The sequence below is a fragment of the Ruditapes philippinarum genome, unplaced genomic scaffold (assembly GCF_026571515.1).
Source record: "Ruditapes philippinarum isolate M1 unplaced genomic scaffold, ASM2657151v2 ctg10643_1_1_1_1, whole genome shotgun sequence".
Taxonomy (NCBI): Eukaryota; Metazoa; Mollusca; class Bivalvia; order Venerida; family Veneridae; genus Ruditapes; species Ruditapes philippinarum.
The window spans coordinates 10258-33157 of NW_026854919.1; the positions used below are offsets into that span (position 1 = coordinate 10258).

General features: G+C 32.9%; 1 protein-coding gene across 4 annotated transcripts; it reads left to right on the top strand.

Moving 5' to 3' along the window:
- The first annotated feature begins 1307 nt into the window (after positions 1 to 1307).
- On the top strand, positions 1308 to 22223 carry LOC132741514 (uncharacterized). 4 transcript variants are annotated; one of them, XM_060729703.1, is made up of 5 exons: positions 1308 to 1567; positions 3487 to 3641; positions 18558 to 18806; positions 19281 to 19463; positions 20836 to 22223. In XM_060729703.1, the coding sequence occupies exons 2-5, from the start codon at positions 3517 to 3519 to the stop codon at positions 21170 to 21172; spliced, it is 894 nt and encodes a 297-aa protein (XP_060585686.1). In that variant the 5' UTR covers positions 1308 to 1567; positions 3487 to 3516; the 3' UTR covers positions 21173 to 22223. The 4 variants fall into 4 exon arrangements, with proteins under 4 accessions (XP_060585686.1, XP_060585688.1, XP_060585685.1 ...); XM_060729705.1 differs by lacking the exon at positions 3487 to 3641; XM_060729702.1 differs by lacking the exon at positions 1308 to 1567 and having other exon boundaries at positions 3006 to 3641.
- Positions 22224 to 22900: the final 677 nt, after the last annotated feature.

A 22900-nucleotide genomic window follows, 5' to 3' on the forward strand; every position in this document is an offset into this window, starting at 1 on the left:
CGGAAGTTATCGTTTTAAGCTCTAAATATTATATATCTTACAAAAATATCATGGTTTATATGATAACTAATTTACATCAGGTACTACTTCACCAGCTAATTTTATGCTTATTAACAACTAACGAAGTTTGTCTTTTTTATATAATCTTTACTTTGTAACACTATCTGAAGCACAATTATTTAAACATGCCTAAAACCCCTGTCACACTAGGACGGCGTTCTCTCGGCGTCCAAAGAAAATTCAGAACGCCAAGGTGAGCGCAGTAAAATCGCAAACATCGCCACAGCATCGCCGTAACATCGTAGTGGCATCGCATAGTAAACTAAGTAGCATCGCCAACTAAAACGCCATAGAAGCTCCGTAGCATCGCCATGATCGCCGTGAGGACGCCGTGAATACGCCGTGAAGTCTTCATGACATCAACAATATCACATTTTTTATTGCGATCTCGCTGCGCTTTGTTAAATTTAACAACGCCGTGCAAACGCAGTGAAAGCGCATTCTAGTGTGACAGGGCCTTTAATATTTGGAATACAAAAAACCTCAATCAAATGTTTCATATATAATTTTTAAAAAGCTTTCTATTGTGCGAGATTTTTCTATCCTCATTGTCAAATATAAATTGTAAAATATGTTACATTATATTTTAAAATGATAGAGGTATGCGAATAAAAAACCTCAATATATAAAACTAATACATATATATGAACGGAAAAATGTCACATAAATTTGAATCCAGCAATATTTACAGCAGATTCAGTAAATGATATATATTCAAGATCAAATGTCAATGTAAATATTGGTCAAATAAATATCGTGTGTTAAATATATTGTCTTAAATTCTGCTTTTACCAACATGCAGGGGCTGTAGATATTACTAGATAAATATTTCAGATCAAGTTAGTTTGTAAAAATTGGTTAGGTATATAATATCTTTAAATATATATTCAAAAATTCTGTTTTAACTAACATGTAGGGGTGGTCGCTATACGTTTCCGTACCTTTGATACTGTTTATATTGGTGTCATTTTCAAATAACTAGATTGATACCAGACAAAAACAACATAACTACTTTTATGGCCGTTTAATGAACTCGTTTTGCCCGTTGTTATATATTATTCAATAATTACAAACAAATCATATTACATGAAGAGTTTATTGACCATTCAACCATTTCTAAAGCCGATTAAGAAGAAGGATTATATTAAGTATTTTATAATTCCTTTTCTCTCCCAAATGTATTTACTTGTTTATTCGTTTATTGCTACCCATACGACATCAAATAACCTATCCCGTCGTTAAAAATTATTGAATATTATTTTGGGGGATATGATCCGTTCATCGTCAATGTAATTTGAAGTAGTGTGTGATAAGAACACTGAAAGGCATTTGACTTTATCAGTTATTTGATCAACAAATGTAATAACTTTTGTTCTATGAAATTGTAAAACAAGGATATAAGCATAATATAGGAAAATGGAAGTGACTCCTACTACTTTGGAATTATTTACGTGTATTTACTAAATGTGGTCTACGTCATGTCAGATTACAGTGCAAGACGTCAACGGTAAGTAAACAACCTACACGTTGTTCACAACGTATGCTGGTCAAAGCTCATCTCATCTCCTCATATTAAACATTTGAGCTGCGTCATGACAAAACCAACATTATGGGTTTGCGACCAGCCTGGATCCAGACCAGCCTGCGCATCCGCGCAGTCTGATCAGGATCCATGCTGTTCGCTATCAGTTTCTTTACTTGTAATAGACTTGTAAGGCTGGTCTGGATCCATGCTGGTCGCAAACCCATTATGTTGGTTTTGTCATGACGCGGCTCATTTTATGTTAAGTAAACTAAACAGTGAACTTGCACAAGATAATTAAATGAAAATTCGGATAAATATCTAAATAACTCTTAATGACCATATTTTATTATAAGTTAATAAAAAAAATGATATTGATTTTTTTGAAATTGATCTATATCTTTATCTAGAATTTTTTTTTCTTTTCTGTGTGATATTTAACATGATTATGTGTAATTAATAATGTCAACAACACTTAGAGATTTAAGATTCAAGTAGTAATTTACACGTTACGTGAGATTAATGACTGATTTTGAAGTATAAATCACCATATTTCTACTGCGTGACTAACGTAGTAAGGTCTATTGTTGCATATGTTGACCTCGTTCTTGTAAGTGACGTTGGCAACGTGTAAATTACCTTCTTTATTCCATTTACAATATTTTTCTTTTAGATCCATTTTCAATATTTTCATGAAAATTACCATGAATCTGGAGGCATAATTTTAAAATGTTTCCTGATAAAAATGATAACTATCTCGCTAGCTAAAGCCACCATAAACCTTAAACTTCTTGGCCAATTAAAAGTTAATGTTGCTTGATATAAGTTAATGAAATTATGAATTTCAGTGTTCGATTAATTGCAACAAGTAAATTTACCGGCTTTTGTTATTTCGTCCTTTACGTTATTTTCATAATTCATTTACCAAAGATATATTAAAGTAACTAATTTTCATCTTTAAGTCGTTTAAAAATATTGATATGAATATTTCGATTCTCAGATTTTTTCTTGTTATTTTTACACTGTCTATGACATTTAAAATTAGTAAACTTCAAGATAAAAAAGATACCGGTAATAGAAAATAAAAAAATGGAAATAAATGTAACGTATGGAACATATTTTAAATTTTTTAACCATTCCTTTGATACTTTATAAAGAAATTCCAACTAGATCCTTAAATAAACAAAAGACAGAAAAGGCACACTTATGAATAATTGATCATTGTTATTCAAATTTAGCTGTCGAGTCCTTTCTACTTGATACGGGTATACGGCTATAAACAATACATTACAAAACCACTTTAACTAGATTACATTTAAATGTTAAAAACACACAAAGTAAACAATGAACGACCGTAATCTCCAGACAGAGAAAATAGACCTCTGTATTGAACAGAGTGTGTAACAAAAATAAAATTAAAATATGTAAAATACACACCGGGGAACAATTACTGTGACAATATTTCAGCAGGTGGAGTATTCTATTTAGGTCTACCTTTGTGATAGTGTTTGTTTTATTGGATATTAGGAAAGAATTTATAATTATATTCATTGACGAAATGGCCATATCACTATCGTTTTAAATACGTTAGTTTAGATCGACTTATATTACGTTTGTTGATAGAACAAACCTACCTAGATACATATTTTTGGAGATACTAAAAAACTATTTCATATAAACATTTGGTAATTTTCTAATTGGATGTTTAAACTGTTACAAAACTTAACAACAGAACAAAAAAATAAATAAAAAATATTAAGATAGTATTATTTTCTGCTGTAACCTAACTACTGTTAGTAGAAATAAAATATCACAATGGAATAATACGTTGCTATGGAAACAAATCTATTAAGAAGACAGTTTACGTTTCCTACTATATTTTAGTTCGGATGCCTTATTTTTAGTTAATAAAAGTGATAGATATTCTACGTAAGATGGCAGTTCACATGTACGCCGTTCAGGACGTTGGGTTAAGGGAATTATATGAAGAAATATGTGATCTAGAAAACCAGGAACAGGCATATATATACGTTACTAAAGCGCCACCTAAACCTAAAAGGTAATTGAGTGCACTTCTAATTATAGGATTTGCACGACAGTTTCATGTTATAGCACCTTTTTGTGGTATACATATATCAGGCACGCCAGTTTTACAAGGCATGGTTTCACGGAGTTTTCCAGTCCTGCACCAGTCATATTGAGTCACTGTTTTTAAAGCGATACATTTCTTTAATATAAATGTAAATATATGTAGAAATGTATCTTTGAAAGATCATATTATGTTGAGGTAAACTCAAAACTTTAAAATTTAATGTACATAGAAGAATCATATTGATAATGAACTGTTTTTAGGTATAATCGTGATTGCTCGCTGAGTTCGAATGACTTTAATATGACTGCTAGAGTCTGGTTTTTACTTATTATATGACACTTTTAATAGTGAGTTTTCTAGTTTGTTCCCCGATTACTTGAAGTTGTCTGTCTGGGTGGACTGTTGAGGTTATCAAATTCCTACCCCTATGAACAGCTTGGAAGTCACAGGACAAGTGTGATGAAACTTCATTGCTCCCTCATAATAAATCAACCCTTCCAAATTCAAGGCATGGTTAGTCCATTACCCAACATATGTGTGGTCAAGTTCAAACGTGTGAGTAATACAAAATCACAATCAGCAGATAATGACCTCTTAAAGTTTATCAGACTTAACACATTATTATGGTGTTCCGTTTGAACCACCATAATTATTTTTTATTTGCGGGCGAGGCTCACATAAAGTCATGATTGTCCGAACGGTACACTGTACTTTACAGTATACGTTATTGAATATCACCTCTTTGAGAAGATGCACAAAACGGAACCAATGAAGTTAATAAGATAGCTTGAACAATTAAACATTTAATACAACAGAAGGAAATAAACCAAGAGAAATCAATAGTACACTTTAAAACAATCCTAAATGCGACTATAATCTCAATGGTTTTTGTGGGATTTGTACTTGAACCACTTCATTTAAGTGGTTTATTGTTCAGTATACCACGGTGCACTTGATTAAAATCCTGGTTGTCAATCGAGCACTTGTTCAGATCATTTGGATGACCTTGGTTCATCTTGATTTACTTTTGCATTCAATTAAGTGTTCAAATTTATTTTCCTTTTTCTTTTCGTTATTTGAAGAGGAAATATTTCGTAAACCTTAAAGTTGTACAATTATTACTTTCTTTATATTATGTGTAGATTATGTGTGTTTTTATATTAAAGATATAGCACCGCCTGTTCTCAATGCATAATAATAATATTTCAAGCAAAATCGTCAAGTTTTACTTTCGAATTTTTTTATTATTTAAGTAAACCAAAACATAATGTATATTTTTTTATAAATAATTATAACAAATTCTTGCAGAGCTTTTATCTTTGGTTCTTATAATTTCGGGATTTTTTTTAACAATTCATATTTAAAAATCACAAAGATGCAAATGCAACAGACGAATACCGCTCAACCCACGACACTAGTCTCTGTAGGAGCACATTTGTCTCAGAGTACATTTGTCTTACGTAAAAGCATCGGTCGCATTTGTCCCACATGAGACCTCAAATGTCTACCAAAAATTTGTGTGACAAATGTGCTCCGATCAAGTTTTTTAAGGGACAAGAAAACACATTTGTCTTATCCTTTTTAAGGGACAAGAAAGCACATTTGTCTCATATCATTTTTTTTTATAAATTAGTTGTCAAATATATTCCCAATGCAGAAATTGTTTTTAGAATTCGAGGTGAAACATACGGAATCCCTTTTACGATGGTACAATGGTGAGACAAAAAATCAGTTCTGATGAAAACAAAATACGTGTGGGATGGTCTTCTCATTTTCTTCTCCGTGACCGAGTGATTTTAAAAAACCACTTGTCCCTAACCGCTGTAGGTTCGACACTAACTTGGGGCGTCGAACTATTCATGCGAGGAAGCCCGACCAGGGTACAAATGCGGAATACCTATCTGCGTGCGCACGTAATAGTTATCGGGTGCGTACGTAATTAGTATCTCTTTAGAACGTAACAGCAATCGCGTGAGCACGTAATAGTATCTCGTGGCCTCGTAATAGCTATCGCGTGCGCATGTAATAAATAAGAAAATCCTATGTTCCCTTTATCACACCGTACAATGAAATGGACAACCGTTCAATCGTCGACAGCCGTACTAGTATATACATGTCGGTGTAAAACACACTATTGACGGACGGTAAATATTCATCTTTTTTAACATATCTTAATTTTGTTCGAGTAAATTAATGTTATGAATTCATAGTCAACATTTAAAGGAGCATGCTAACAAATTTCTGGCCTTGAGCAAGTTTTACTTTACGTGAATTTTGACTAAAAAGAACCACACTTTCCGATGAGAGGCGACATTCTTTTTAAAGTCACAAAAACTTACATTTTCTCATGATAATAAATCATTTTTAGATTCGATTCGTAAAAGTTAACATTTCGTAAAATATTCATTAATTCATGGTACTTTCTAATGGACTTCATGCTTATGAAATCCATCTACTCTTCAATAATTTTTAAATTGTCCGCCATATAAAACGATTTATTCAATACAATAAGCTAACTTTCATAGTATAATCTCATTCGTTAAGGGAAGTAACTCTTCATTGACGCTTATCGTTTAATTTGGATGCAAACGGGATTTAAGGTGTGGGGAAATATCAAACGGATCAGGCCTACAACACATTTATCATTTTTGTCGTCTTCAGACATTGTTTGAATGTTTAGATAGAGAACATAAAACAGTCTCAAATGTTTTAATGTATTTACCTTGGCAAACATATTGCCTGCACAGTATACAAAGATTACGACATATTGGGTGATTCAAATATCATTTTCTATTAACGCAGTAGTCTTTAATCCTAACAAGTTTATCTTCAAATTGATTGCGTCAATACCACACTGTTCTAAAAGGATAACCGTTCGTATAATAAAATTAAAACTAGTAACCTTCAAGAGCTTTAAATACGAAACGATTATAAAAAGAACAACATTTCTTATCAATATATAAAAAAGAACAACATTTCTTATCAGTATATATATAGTTCATGTAAATGAAAAAAAAGTTTTTTTTGCATATGGTACACACACTCACTGAGTGAATGATATAATGTATAGTGATGATATGCTGTATCAGTGAATTATATGGTATGTAAGTGAAAAATAATACTGTAAAATGTAATACTTTATTGTGTAATTGAAAAGTATAAGTTATAAGTGAACGATGTACGTGTAACAAATCAGTTAGTATAATGCATCAGTTAATGATATCAGTGAATATTGCATCATATCTCAGTGAACATTGTATCATATCTCAGTGAATATTGTATCAAATATCAGTGAATATTGTATCAGATATCAGTGAATATTGTATCAGGTTTCAGTGAATATTGTATCATATCTCAGTGAATATTGTATCAGGTTTCAGTGAATATTGTATCATATCTCAGTAAATATTTATCAGATATCAGTGAATATTGTATCAGATATCAGTAAATATTGTATCATATCTCAGTGAATATTGTATCAGATATCAGTGAATATTGTATCAGATATCAGTAAATATTGTATCATATCTCAGTGAATATTGTATCAGATATAAGTGAATATTGTATCAGTTATCAGTGAATATTATATCATAACTCAGTGAATATTGTATCAGATATCAGTGAATATTGTATCAGGTATAAGTGAATATTGTTTCATATGTAAGTGACAATTGTATCAGATATCAGTGAATATTGTATCAGATATCAGTGAATATTGTATCAGGTATCAGTGAATATTGTATCATATCTCAGTGAATGTTGTATCATAATTATCTCAGTGAATATTGTATCAGGTATCAGTGAATATTGTATCATATCTCAGTGACAATTGAATCAGATATCAGTGAATATTGTATCAGTTATCAGTGAATATTGCATCAGGTATATCAGAGAATATTGTATCATTTATCAGTGAATATTGTATCAGGTATCGGTGAATGTTGTGTCATATATCAGTGAATAATGTATGAGATATCATTGAGTATTGTATCAAATATCAGTGAATATTGTATCAGATATCAGTGAATATTGTATCAGATAACAGTGAATGATATCATGGTGTTTCAGTGAAAAAAATATATTGTATAGTATATTGCCACAGTAAATAATATATAATGTGTCAATGAATAATATAATGCTTCTTTAAATGATATAATGTATTGGTAATGGAAATAATTGAACGATTATATATATCAGTGAAAATTATTATGTAGTAATGAATAATATTATTGAGCAGTGAATGACATAATGTAGCAGTGAATGATATAATGGAGCAGTGAATGATAGAATATATTAGTGAATGATATAATGATTTGGTAAATGATATAATGTCTAAGTAGTGTAAATTAGAGAATGATTTAATATACCAGTGAATGATATAATGTAGCAGTGAATGATATAATGTAGCAGGTAATTAATTTAATCGAGTAGTGAATGATATAATGTAGCAGTGAATGATATTATGTAGCAGTGAATGATATAATGTAGCAGTAAATGATACAATGTAGCAGTGAATGATATAATGTAGCAGTGAATGATATAATGGAGCAGTGAATGATGTAATGTAATAGTGAATGATTTAAATGTAGCAGTGAAGAATTAAATAAAACAGTGAATGATATAATGTAGCAATGAATGATATAATGTAATAGTGAATGATTTTAATCGAGTAGTGAATGATATAATGTAGCAGTGAATGATATAATGTAGCAGTGAATGATATAATGTAGCAGTGAATGATATAATGTAGCAGTGAGTGATTTTAATCGAGTAGTGAATGATATAATGTAGCAGTGAATGATATAATATAGCAGTGAATGATTTTAATCGAGTAGTGAATGATATAATGTAGCAGTGAATGATATAATGTAGCAGTGAATGATATAATGTAGCAGTGAATGTAAAATGAAGCAGTGACTGATATAATGTAGCAGTGAATGAATAAATGAAACAGTGAATGATATAATGTAGTAGTGAATGATATAATGTAGCAGTGAATGATATAATGTACCAGTGAATGATAAAATTGAGCAGTGAATGATATAATGTAGCAGTGAATGAAATAATTTAGCAGTGAATGATATAATGTAGCAGTGAATGATATAATGTAGCAGTGAATGAAATAATTTAGCAGTGAATGCAATAAATTAGCAGTGAATGATATAATGTAGCAGTGAATGATATAATGTAGCAGTGAATGAAATAATTTAGCAGTGACTGATATAATGTAGCAGTGAATGATATAATGTAGCAGTGAATGATAAAATGTAGCAGTGAATGATATAATGAAACAGTGAATGATATAAAGTGGTAACAAATTATTTAATGCAATATGAATCATATATAATCAGTAAATAAAAATGAATCAATGAATGATAAAATGTAGCAGTGAATGATATAATGTAGCAGTGAATGATATAATGTAGCAGTGAATGATATAATGTAGCAGTGAATGGATATAATGTAGCAGTGAGTGATTTTAATCGAGTAGTGAATGATATAATGTAGCAGTGAATGATATAATATAGCAGTGAATGATTTTAATCGAGTAGTGAATGATATAATGTAGCAGTGAATGATATAATGTAGCAGTGAATGATATAATGTAGCAGTGAATGTAAAATGAAGCAGTGACTGATATAATGTAGCAGTGAATGAATAAATGAAACAGTGAATGATATAATGTAGCAGTGAATGATATAATGTAGCAGTGAATGATATAATGTACCAGTGAATGATAAAATTGAGCAGTGAATGATATAATGTAGCAGTGAATGAAATAATTTAGCAGTGAATGATATAATGTAGCAGTGAATGATATAATGTAACAGTGAATGAAATAATTTAGCAGTGAATGCAATAAATTAGCAGTGAATGATATAATGTAGCAGTGAATGATATAATGTAGCAGTGAATGAAATAATTTAGCAGTGACTGATATAATGTAGCAGTGAATGATATAATGTAGCAGTGAATGATAAAATGTAGCAGTGAATGATATAATGAAACAGTGAATGATATAAAGTGGTAACAAATTATTTAATGCAATATGAATCATATATAATCAGTAAATAAAAATGAATCAATGAATGATAAAATGTAGCAGTGAATGATATAATGTAGCAGTAAATGATATAATGGAACAGTGAATGATGTAATGTAATAGTGAATGATAAAAATGTACCAGTGAATGATAAAATGTACCAGTGAATGATATAATGTAGCAGTAAATGATATAATGGAACAGTGAATGATGTAATGTAATAGTGAATGATAAAAATGTAGCAGTGAATGATATAATGTAAAAGTGATGATATAATGTAGCAGTGAATGATAAAATATATCAGTGAATGATATAATGAAGCAGCGAATGATTTAATATTAGCAGGGAATGATATAATGTAGCAATGAATGATATAATGTGGTAACGAATGATTTAATATAAAAGTGAATCATATAAAATACCGGTAGATAATAAAATATTTCAGTAAATGATTTAATTTAGCAGGGAATGATATAATGTGGTAACGAATGATTTAATGTAATAGTGAATCATATAAAAATATCAGTAAATAATAAAATATGTCAGTGAATGATTTATATGTAGCAGGGAATGATATAATGCGGTAACGAATGATTTAATGTAATTGTGAATCATATAAAATATCAACAGATAATAAAATGTCATTGAATGATATATAATGTAGCAGTGAAATATATAATGTGGTAGTGAATGGTATAATGGCCAGTAAATGATATAACAGTGAATGGTATAATGGCAGTAAATGATATAACAGTGAATGGTATAATGGCAGAAAATGATATAACAGTGAATGGTATAATGGCAGTAAATGATATAACAGTGAATGGTATAATGGCAGTAAATGATATAAACAGTGAATGGTTTAATGGCAGAAAATGACTATAACAGTGAATGGTATAATGGCCAGTAAATGATATAACAGTGAATGGTATAATGGCAGAAAATGATATAACAGTGAATGGTATTAAGGACAGTAAACGATATAACAGTGAATGGTATAATGGCAGTAAATGATATAACAGTGAAATGGTATAATGGCAGAAAATGATATAACAGTGAATGGTATAAGGACAGTAAACGATATAACAGTGAATGGGTATAATGGCAGTAAATGAATATAACAGTGAATGGTATAATGGCAGAAAATGATATAACAGTGGATGGTACAATGGCAGTAAATGATATAACAGTGAATGGTATAATGGCAGTAAATGATATAACAGTGAATGGTATAATGGCAGTAATGATATAACAGTGGATGGTTTAATGACATTAAATGATATAATATATATGCGAATGATAAAATACATGTAATATAGCGTTGAGTGATAAATGAATTTAACAAATGTTCTTTAACTTTAAATTGTATGGACAATTTTTTATGAACTTTTTGGTGTGTTCAAAAACTTTTTTGTGAAGTATAGTGACATTCTACTGTCAAATATGGGTCAATTGACATGCTTGAAAAGATAAGCCGTGTAATCAGATTAAATATATTTTACGACTGACCCTACAACAGATTATAAAACACAATATAAATGTCTGCTAAATCATCTAAACATTGTCATGGGTGATTATGCAAATTGAAATAATATCAAATAGCATTTTGTGAATTTGTAAATATGTACATGACTTTTTAAAACGATTGGTATATATTATATATTAACAGAAGTATAAATCAATCTCAAATTGTTTTCTACGATATAAATTTTGTATATCCATGAAAGGAAAAAAAACGAAAACATATTATGTAATATAAGTTAGGCTAGACCAAAGTGCAGATAATTAAGAATTGATAAAAGATACTGTATGAATAACATCCCCTCGATCACGTCGCTTAGGATGAATGAATGAATGAATGAATGAATGAATGGGAAGGAAGGAAGGAAGGAAGGAAGGAAGGAAGGAAGGAAGGAAGGAAGGAAGGAAGGAAGGAAGGAAGGAAGGAAGGAAGGAAGGAAGGAAGGAAGGAAGGAAGGAAGGAAGGAAGGAAGGAAGGAACGGACGGAACGGACGGACGGACGGATGGACGAACGAACGAACGAACGGACGGATGGATGATGATGACATATTGTACAGGATATTTCCACATGTTTTATGAATTAAAGTTTTTTTAATAAAAACGTTGTTAAAATTGTTGTATATTTTGAATTCAAACATTTCCAAAGCAGTTATATAAGTTACTATCAGGTGTGAGTCCACACGTTCGGGTAAGAAGGGCAAAAATTTCATACTGAAAATATAAACATATCATGTTTTAAATATAACGTATATTACAATGTACAATCCAAAGTAAAGCTGCAATTTCTATAAGTATTTGCTTAATAGGCTTAAATGATGAAACGAAGAAACATTTTAAGTACAAGTATATATCCCCTCCTGAAAATAAAACAACAAAATAGTAAAAAACAAAAACAACAAAGTATTTTACATCATTTCCTGCTTTCTTGACAATTAATGGAACAATGTATTTAACAAGAACTGGTAGAACTTATAAATAAACTACTTTTAAAATGGGGGGGGGGGTGGTGATTGGGTGGAAACGACTAATGTGCGCCAATACGCAACTGCTAACAGTTCCGATTTTAAATGATCTTGCAAACTGTCACATTTATATAACCTGAGTGATACATGTAAAGCACGTGCATCGTCTTAACTGTTTAATCTCTTAAGTGCGCGTGCTTATCCGATAAAAAAAACTACTAGTGTAGTAAAGCTGGTATTAATGAAACATTGATCAAATAATAAATGCTCTACATGTCATCGATTATCCTTCTATTTAGTTGTAACGTGCTGTCAAAATTATTGAATAAACCCGATATTTGTATTCATAAAAAAAGATTTTTAAAGTGGTAATTTGATACGTGAAATATCCCCGCTTGGCGAAATATTGACAATATATTTGTAACAAAGTTGTAAACATTTTAAGAGTTTAATTGACATAGTTTGGAACAAAATTAGGGCGTATTCTTTTATTAAGTTATATTTTGATACAGTTTGTAATGTGGAATTGTGTTGATTTCGTGGGGGATATACATAAATAAGTTAAAGCCGCGAAATGTGAGGTTTATTTAACTAAATAATGTAATAGTAGTCGGATATCACGTAGCTTTATAAACATATCAATATCCCTTAAGTTACACAGTGATAATTATAGGTACATTTGAATACATTATCGAATTGCTTTTAAATCTGAAATTCAATTGTATCTTTTCAAACAAATCTCTTGCTTTTTTTCAACTAAGATACTCGAAAAATGGATATTTATTCAAAAGGTATACTTCTAAATCCGCATGCCTCACAAGAACTTCTTTTACAAAAACGTTTGATAATCAATTTGTCAAAAATGATTTAAACAAAAGAAAAGGATTATTTTGCTGTTTATTTTTGAAAGGATCTGAAATGACGTTATTCATTGCAAAAAGTGTTTATTATTCTCAAACTATAAAAATTGACAAATACAAACAATTTGCAAAAAAATATTTTCATTGTGTTTTATTTGCTTCGTAAAAAGGAAAAGAAAACATTAAATAAAATGAGTGTGGATTTTCATTTACCACCAATTGCGATACCGCCGGTACAGCCCCCTGTGATTTTAAGTGATCCATACAGAGGGAGCCATGTACTTAGGTAAGCGTTCTTTGAGCGATTATATACTGTATAGGTACAATGTTCGGTAAAATGAACTCACCCGTCATTTAAGCAAACGGTCATGAGAAAAAGATTCAATGTTAAATACAGCGTGTCTGACCGTCAATGGAGACTGAGAAAATCATCTGTCATATAGCATTTTAAAACAAACAAAAATAAATAACGTCTGTCTTACTGCCAATGGACTCTTCGAATGTTACAAATAATAACACAATTCACATATATTTAAATGCTAAGTAACCACAGAAATTCAATAACCGCTTGCATCAAGATGAGTCATTTCTCGTACATGCGAGAAGATTTACTTCGAATTATCTAAATCATTTATAAAGATTAAATGATTAGCGCCTTTGTTGTAAACATCTGGCGACAAATTTTGACAGTGTAGCCAGGATTTCAAATCATGGCCTCCAAGAATGCGTTTTCAACATAATGTTAGGAGATCTTATTGTGAGATAAAATTGCAATTTATATAACATTATTTTGGTGTTAAAGTACACGCGCTATAATCTTAAATCGTTGAAAGGTAAATGCATATCAGCTTATAGAATTCGCCGGCTGTCAAATTGCTTTTTTGGGGGTACTTTAAAGCCCCCAACTAACAAAACACTCCAAGGTCATTTGGCAACTTAAGATAAAATCGTATCTATAGATGAAATTTGAATAAAATATTATCTTAAGAATGCGTGCTACAACACTGTTGATTAATCTGACTTATAGAAGATTACAATGTTTATCTTTTATTTTGAGTTTAAAAATATTGAAAAATATACTGGGTCAGTGATTTTCCTGCTTATATAACAGAGCCCAATATAAGGCCTCTTCCCAATTGAAATTTTCTTTAAAATCATACAGTTTTACCAAAAATCTGAACTTAAACATGCCTTTTTGCTTCCCAAAATAGCAATTTCGGCGATAAGTTTTCCCAAAATCAAGAGGCTAAGGCCTCTTCCCAATTAAATGAGAAAAATTACTGTGTATATGCTGTGGTTACATATATATACGTAATATAATTTAATTAAACACATGATCTTAATATATGAGATAACAGAAACAGTTTATGTAAAAAAAAATAGATGTCGTCTGCCTCCTTTCCGAGTTATCTGCATTTCAGTTCAAACATTATTTTTCTTGCATATCAGACTGGCGTTTCACAAGTTTTACAAATGCCGGAAATGTCATGACTGAGCCCCGGATGACACAGGCAGAGCCCCGGTCAACACAGACAGAGCCCCGACAGAGCCTAGGACGATCCCTGCAGAACCCCGGTAGAACCCCGATGGATAGAAAACGCGCGAATATTATGACGTTGATACGTGTTTGTTTAAGTTTTAGTTGTAACTCCATTTGTTTCAATTTTAAATGATAGTTTCTCCTATTTTATAAGTTATTCATGATGATTTTCTGAATAATGCAAGACTGGACAGAAGGGAAATGGGAAGGGTTTAAATACAAACAAGTGCAATCATCGCAAATTGCCGTGATTCTTTTTAAATGAACCGGACTTTGCCGGGGCTCTATCGGGATTAACCGTAGCTTCATCGTCATCCTCCAAGGCTCTGTCGGGATCAACCGTAGCTCTGTCAGCATTGACCGGCTATATCACACTCCGGATCATCCCCGATTTGTGCCGGCAGTACTACGGTGCTTTCCCGGTGTAACCCCGGTCGTAAAACGGCGAACCTCGACAAATAATTCATAAAAAATGACACGAGACAAATGCGTATTCTTATCCCTTAAAAAACATGAGACAAATGTGCTTTCTTGTCCCTTGAAAAAAACTGGATCGGAGAACATTTGTCATACAAATAAGTTGTGTTTTTTTGGATAGACATTCGAGGTCCCATTTGTCTCTGTGGGACAAATGCGACCGCAAGTCACCGCATCGGTCTTACGTAAGACAAATGTGTTCCGAGACAAATGTACTCCTAAAATGCTGTCAACAATGGAAAAATGAAACATTAAGATGGCTTCCAAGATCGATTCTAAATTGTTGCGATTATAAATGCATATTTAGATGAAATTCACGTCATTATTTTTAGGTAATTTTTGAAAAATATGTCATCAATTTTCTGATTTGGCGATCATATCAAAATGGCAGCAGTGTTGGTGGGACATAAAAGAGATACGATTTCATTGATTAAGCTTACATGTATTAAATTTCACTCATGTCATTTCATTGAAGTCCCAAAAAAAATCCAAAAATTTCGGACAATAAGACTACATGTACTTTTGATACTAATAGCGGCATTAATTTTTCACGAAATTACATGATTGATACCTGACAAACGTAATTATTTGAATCAATGACATAAAGACTTCAAACGACAGCTTTTGCCAAAAATAAATTAAATGATCGAGTGATCATGGTCTTTCCGTGTAGATGTTAATTGTTTTACAAACTATATTTTCTTCTCAAATTACTTTATTACTGCTACAACAGAGTTTAAATGACAGTGATGTATTTAAATATCGAATCAAATATCATCTTGAACTTCACCTTAATGAATCAAGTTTGCTGATCGAAAATAAGGCAGTACTTAGTATATATACTAAGTTGACACCTTCAGAACTTTGGAACCCAAACTGCGTTGATGTGTAGCATACTAACGCTCTTTGGGGTTCATTTCTCGATTTTGACCTCAAAGTGCGGAATATAAGATGAATATGGAACGGTGCAGCCGTATTTTGTATGTCATTAATGCTGACTCTACTTGAATCTTTACAAAACGACAAACTTTGTGTATTACTTTAAGGTAGAACGCGACACTGCGAACTTTCGAGTAGCGTCTTGAAAATTGGCAGGTACCCGTAACAGTTGCCAAGGGTTCGCAACGACGTCATGTACAAAAACGAGCTTTAATGGTAAACAACTTTGATGTCGTGTGTAAAAAAATTGGCTGAAACTATTGAAATAAAATCAAACGGAATCTAATCAGAAATATGATCAATTTTTACATGCTTATTTACGAGACGCTCCTTGAAAGTTCGCAAAGTGTCGCGTTCTACCTTAATACATTGTAGAATAAAAGCAATGTAGGAGCACATTTGTCTCGGAGCACATTTGTCCTACGTAAGACCAATGCGGTCGCATTTGTCCCACATGAGACAAATGGGACCTCAAATGTCTACCCCAAAAGACTCATTTGTGTGACAAATGTGCTCCGATCAAGTTTTTAAGGGACAAGAAAGCACATTTGTCTCATGTGTTTTTAAAGGGACAAGAAAGCACATTTGTCTCATGTCATTTTTTATGAATTATTTGTCACATTATTCCCACGGCAGAAATTCTTTTTTAGAATCGAGGTTCGCCGTTTTACCTCATGTCAAGTGTAATCATCAATAGGTTTGCTTATGCTTTCTTTATGAAAACCTAAAGTGAAATATTAATTATAATATCTCTAATTCAAGACATTGATTGACTTAACCTGAAGGCGTACACTGAAACAAACTAAATCCCGTTCACGATGGTTCAATGGTGACAGCGCGGTGGCACGATGTTACGTTGATGAAAACGCGATGGTGCGATGGTGAAAACATAATGGTACGAACGTGAAACAACGACTGTACGATGGTGAAACAACGATTGTACGATGGTGAAACAACGAAGGTTCGATGATGAAAACGTGATGATACTATGGTGAAAGACGATGTTACGATGGCGAAAATACGATGGTACGATATGATGAAACTGCGATGGCATGATGATGAAAACGCGATATTATTTTCTCTATCGTGTCATCGCATCATCGTGATTTCACTATCGTGTCATCGTGTTTTAATCATCGTACCACCTCAATTTCACCTTTGTACCATTGCGCATAGCTGTTCAGGGAGTCAAAATGTTACTTATGTCCAAACAGAACACCGTAATCGGTTGATATTGAATGACAATATCGTGACTCGTTTCGCATCTTGCCGAAATCTCGCATTTCGCTTCGCATCTAGTTCGTCGACGCGAGATAAGAAATTGATTCCAGGTCATATACCGCTAAGTAGTATTCCCTTTATAGTCTACATAAAATCACTTAAAGGCCCATTATGCCAGAGAAATGCTTTTATTTGTATTCCTTAAAAGCTTTGTATTTTTGTATACTTTTATAGCTCCAAAAAGTTACTCATTAGCTAATTACCTAAAGCATTTTTCATCTGCTGCTTTTTTGCAGTTTGTACAGTTGAAGTGATTTATAATTTTGTATTGAAGTCAAAATACTACATTTTTTATGACGCATTATTTCACATTTATCGCGAATTTCTTTAGATTACAAGCATCTAACTTCCTCAGAAATCATTATTTGAATTACTTGCTCTATCTAAAGAAGTAAAAATGTATTCATTTCTGAAATCTCGTGGTACGGGATAATTCGACATTGTAAGATCTCGTGTTACAATATCGTGCCTCGCTTCGTGTCTCATCGGAATGTCGTGTCTCGCACGGTTCTGAGTCGTCCGATATTCCATAATTATGGCATTACAGGAACTCATGAATACATGTTGTAAGTGCTTTTTCAATGGTGGATCTGAAAGCCGCAATTCTTGGAAAATGACGATTTTTACATACATATATTTCTGATGAAAACAAAATACGTGTGTAATGGTCTTCTTATTTTCTTCCATAGATCATTTAAGGGCCTCCGTAGCCGATTGATTAAAAAAAAAACAACCACTTGTCCCTAACCGCTGTAGGTTCGACATATACACGGGGCATTGAACTATTCATCGAACTTTGCGAGGATCCCGGTCAGTGTCCAAATGCGGAATACATATCAGCATGCGTACGTCATAGCTATCGCGTGAGACAAATGTGTTTCGAGTGTCCTTCCTATTGTGTATCGAACACATCTGTCTCATTTCCAATTTGCCGCAAATATGAATGTTTACAAACACATCGGTCACACTTCGTGAGACAAATGTGCTCCGAGACAAATGTGCTCCTACAAAGCACCAAAGACAGCCACTAAGATATAGTTATGGATATATCTTTTTGCTATATATTAATTTCTTCTTTTATTCAGGCAATTGTTTTCTTCTTCATTTGTTTAACTTTGTCTCGATTTAACAAAATACTGTTTTTAGTTTAAACGGATTTTGAAGAAAAGCGAATTAATTGAAAAGAAAACCTTTTTGGTAATGTCACTTAATGAACTTTGTATCAGGAGTAATTTGTAAGCTTATTTTATGTTTTGCAGATGGAACAAGTCACGTGGGCAGCCCGACAGTGGTCGTCTCCCACAACCTATGACCCGGGAGTCTTCGTTTAATTTGTCATTAGATGATGACGACATGACATCAAGTTGTACACCGTATAGATTACCTAGACTGTCGCCGCGACCCGGGGATCTGACGCCGAACTCCGATACAGATAATTCGCATGGGCATGACGAGTCTAAATCAAACGATAAAGTATGGAGCCGGTATGGTTATGAGAAAATCATAAGGTACATATAATTGATATTTAATTTTCTTAAAAACCATTGAGGGAATATGTATTAAAAAGGAGTTGAAGTGATAAAACATATGTTAATGTCTGCTTAAAACCTATGTAATATGTATTTAAATGAAATTTGGCGTTCGGATTACTGAAATGAATTCCGGAAATAATGTTCCGGTTCTGAGAAAAAAAGGTTTAGGAAATTGATAATATTTTAAGAACTTCCTTTACATATATGCCCTGTGACTTGTTGATGTGAATGTTACAGAAAATTGTAAATTAATGTTACATGTACGTATCTTTAAAGTTTAAAGGATTACTAGCCAAATTGTTATTACATGCACGGTCTCCGATACAATGGGATAGAACTGCGAGCTAAAGATTATTCAGATTTGAAGAAATTAGTCGCCCCTTAAAATGCATATTGACATGTAATAGAATACAGAAACCTACAAATCTGAAATATGTGTTTTTCCCTCAGAATACCGGAGTTAAGCCCACAGATACGGATGCTCGTCCCGCCACCAAAATCCTTCAAAAGTACGAGCCCGTACTCGGCAACTGCCCCAAGATTCAAGAACGCTGCAATAACCCCCACTGTCCGAGCGGTACCCTGGAACATGGGGAGAGAGATTGACGATTCCCATCTACAACTCTATCAAAGGTATGTTTATAATCTGTACTTGATAATTATGATAACATGTTTTTATTTCGGATGGATTTTAATTTAGGAAGTAAAGTCACAGCATTAGTAAAAGAGCAAACATTTTAATGAGTATTAATTAATGAAAGAACAAGGTAGGTTCAAAATAATGTAGATAGTTTTAAGTAATAAAACGAATCTTTATATGCTACTACACTTTGATACCATTCTAAAATGGACGCTTGCCTAAACAGGGTTTAAGTAATAGAAAGAGCATCGAAACACGAGTATATCTGATTTGTACGAGGGGGCGTAGCCCCCGAGTATAAATCAGATTGCCGAGTGTTTTGGTGTTCTTTCTCATTTGTATCGTAGTCAAACATAAAAACACGTTCCCTGTTGTCACAATTTTAAACCCCGGGAAAAAGTAACCAATGATCGAGCATCTGAATATGATATTTCTGCCGCTTTCCCTTTCTCTGCCGTCACAATATGTAAAGCCCAGCAAAAATGAGCTAATCAACGGGCATGATCTGGAGTGCGGGTAACTGATACCTGCACTCCAGTTACCGCACTGTGCATGTATATGTATACGATTTAACTCTGACACTTTTTCAACAGAAAGGTCCCCAAACTATGATACAATATAGTATTGTATCATAGTTTGGAGACCTTTCTGTTGAAAATGTGTCAGGGTTAAATCGTATACATATACATGCACAGTGCGTTAACTGGAGTGCGGGTATTAGTTACCCGCACTCCAGAGCATGCCCATTGATTGGCTCATTTTTGCTGGGGTTTACATATTGTGACGGCAGAGAAAGGGAAAGCGACAGAAATATCATATTCAGATGTTCGCTCATTGGTTCATTTTTGACGGGGTTTCATATTGTGACAACAGGGAACGTGTTTTTATGTTTGACTATGATACAAAAGAGAAAGAACACCAAAAAACTCGGTAATCTGATTAATACTCGGGGGCTAGGCCCCCTCGTACAAATCAGATAACCTCGTGTTTCGGTGCTCTTTCTATTACATAAACTATATAATTAGATATTCGTTCCTGGAATCAGACAATTAGAATATTTCAAGTAAGATTTAAACACTAACCAGCGTTGAATAATAGTACACATGTTTCCGGAAGAATATGATCAATAAACAATTAAACATTCTATTTTATATAAGTGTTCCTATATTTCAACTGTAGATATTTAATACACTGAAATGGAACTAATGTAACGTTTTTCTTTCATTGACAGATGCAATGTATTTCTCTCACAAATTTCTTTTGGATAGAATCATTTTCTTTTCATTTGATATATATGTTGTTCTTTTGTTTTGTTTTTGTTAAATTTGCGAATGAGTCACTATATTGTTATTGTTCTATTTTTAGCAATCATTCACGTGTTCATGATGACGATTACTCGTCACGTCATACCAGGTTAGAGCCAACACCTACACCGATTTCCAGGAGTGAATCACCCGCTAAGTCGGTGAAAAGTATTCACTGGATTTTGGGCCATAACCGCTACCATACATTCGATAAAAAAGTAAGTAGATATGGTGGCCGGTTGCGGCGAAAATTTTTATTGTTTATCATAAAATGTCGCGGGCAACATACAAGATTTTCTGCAGTTACGTGCAAAATGTCGCGGGGAACGTATAAACCTCGATATTTTAGAACAGTTGTTGGGAACAGCAAGGTACATTTTGACTCCAGTGGCCGGTAGCGTCCATGGTTTGACACTACAGATTATCCCTCGATTGTCTAAAAAAGTCGAGGAACAGAAAGAAATCCGCCACGTTTTTGCAAGTGTTGTAAAAATTCTGCAAAAAGACGAGGGGGAAAATGAATGATTCCTCAACAAGAGTGTCATAAAATATCGCGGCGATTTTTTGCGCAGAGATATTTCCCGGTATAAAAAGTCAAAAGTTAACGTTCTAACTAGACATTTTATGAGGTATGCATAAAAAATCTCGCGGATTATAATGGCCACAAGTGGCTATCTAAAGTATACATAATTATGTTTGTGTTGCTTAGTCTGCTATGAAGACAGAAAATGTCGCGGTTTTCTTTGGAAACTTCACCTTTTTACGAAAAAAGTTTGACAGAAAATAGTTTCTATAAGCCACGACTTTTTATACAAATTCGACATAAAATCTCGCGGATTTAAAAGTTGCCCGCGACATTTTATAAACTTACGGTAAAATTTCTCGTGGCTTTAAAATGGACGCTACCGGCCAACATAGGTCAAGTGACATTATGCTCACTTTTACTGTCAAGCTGAGATAATCTAAATGTGTGTTTTAAAAGATTGACTTTTAAAATGGCAAATGAAATAAATAAATTGGTAATCACAAATGTTTTGTGTAAAATATATAATGTATAAAAAATAAACATTGTCGATATTCGGGTCACTTTGGTTATTGGTCACTTAGGTGACGTTTTAAATATTTTTACCTGATAACTCGCCTATACCGCGGCGTCTAGTGTTGAATTTATTTTAAGTTTACCAATCATTTCAATTTTACTTATCAAATTTATTTTGCTTCGACTAGACGTTTTAATCTTTGTCGCAACAGACAAACATTTCAGAATTTCAGACATGGCATTTCTTTGTGAATTTATGCATTGGGTTCTACTTTTTCACAAAAATATGCAACCAGCACATACTAAGAACATGGTGCTTCGGATACTCAACTGTAACAGAGAACGAGTTTCAATGCTGATTGACTGTTCACATCATTTGGTGGCGTCTTTGATGTGCAGCATCAACATTTAACACCCCAGTTACACAGAGCCATCGGTGATTGATCGGCAGTTTTTTTTAGCCAACTTATGGAGTGAACCGATGACAACGTATTTATCACCGATATCACCTATTGGTCACCTGTTTTCCACCTATCAACTGCTATTGGGGAAAGATAAGTTTCATCGGTGAAAAATTACCGATTGGGATTTTTAAACACGTCTAAAATTCTCGATCGGTGAAAATATTTTAAAAATTACCGACGGCAACCTATATCACGAGATGTGCAAGCCGATCGGACAAAGATAACCAAATATGAATCACCGGCCATATCTGACGGAAAGTGTTTAACCACTGATGACTAGTTATCAAACACCGATTAATCAGCGTTACGCCCGATTTAGCTCCGATTTACAAACGATAAAAACCAAAAGTATTTCAGCATTTAATCATCGAACCATTCCCGTTTGAGTTTGCTTTCTGTCACCGATGGCCGTTTACACAGAAAACCATAAAAAAATCACGCATGACAACCGATCATAACAGCGAGTAAATTTAAAATTAAATGACCGATTGGGGACCGACCGTCTGTGTAACTGGGCCCTAACTGTGCATAATGTCACTTTCATTATACCTGTATTAAGAAGAGACTTTCATTTAGTTTTAAATAAGTTATTTTGTTAGGACGAATTCATACACTAAATTTAC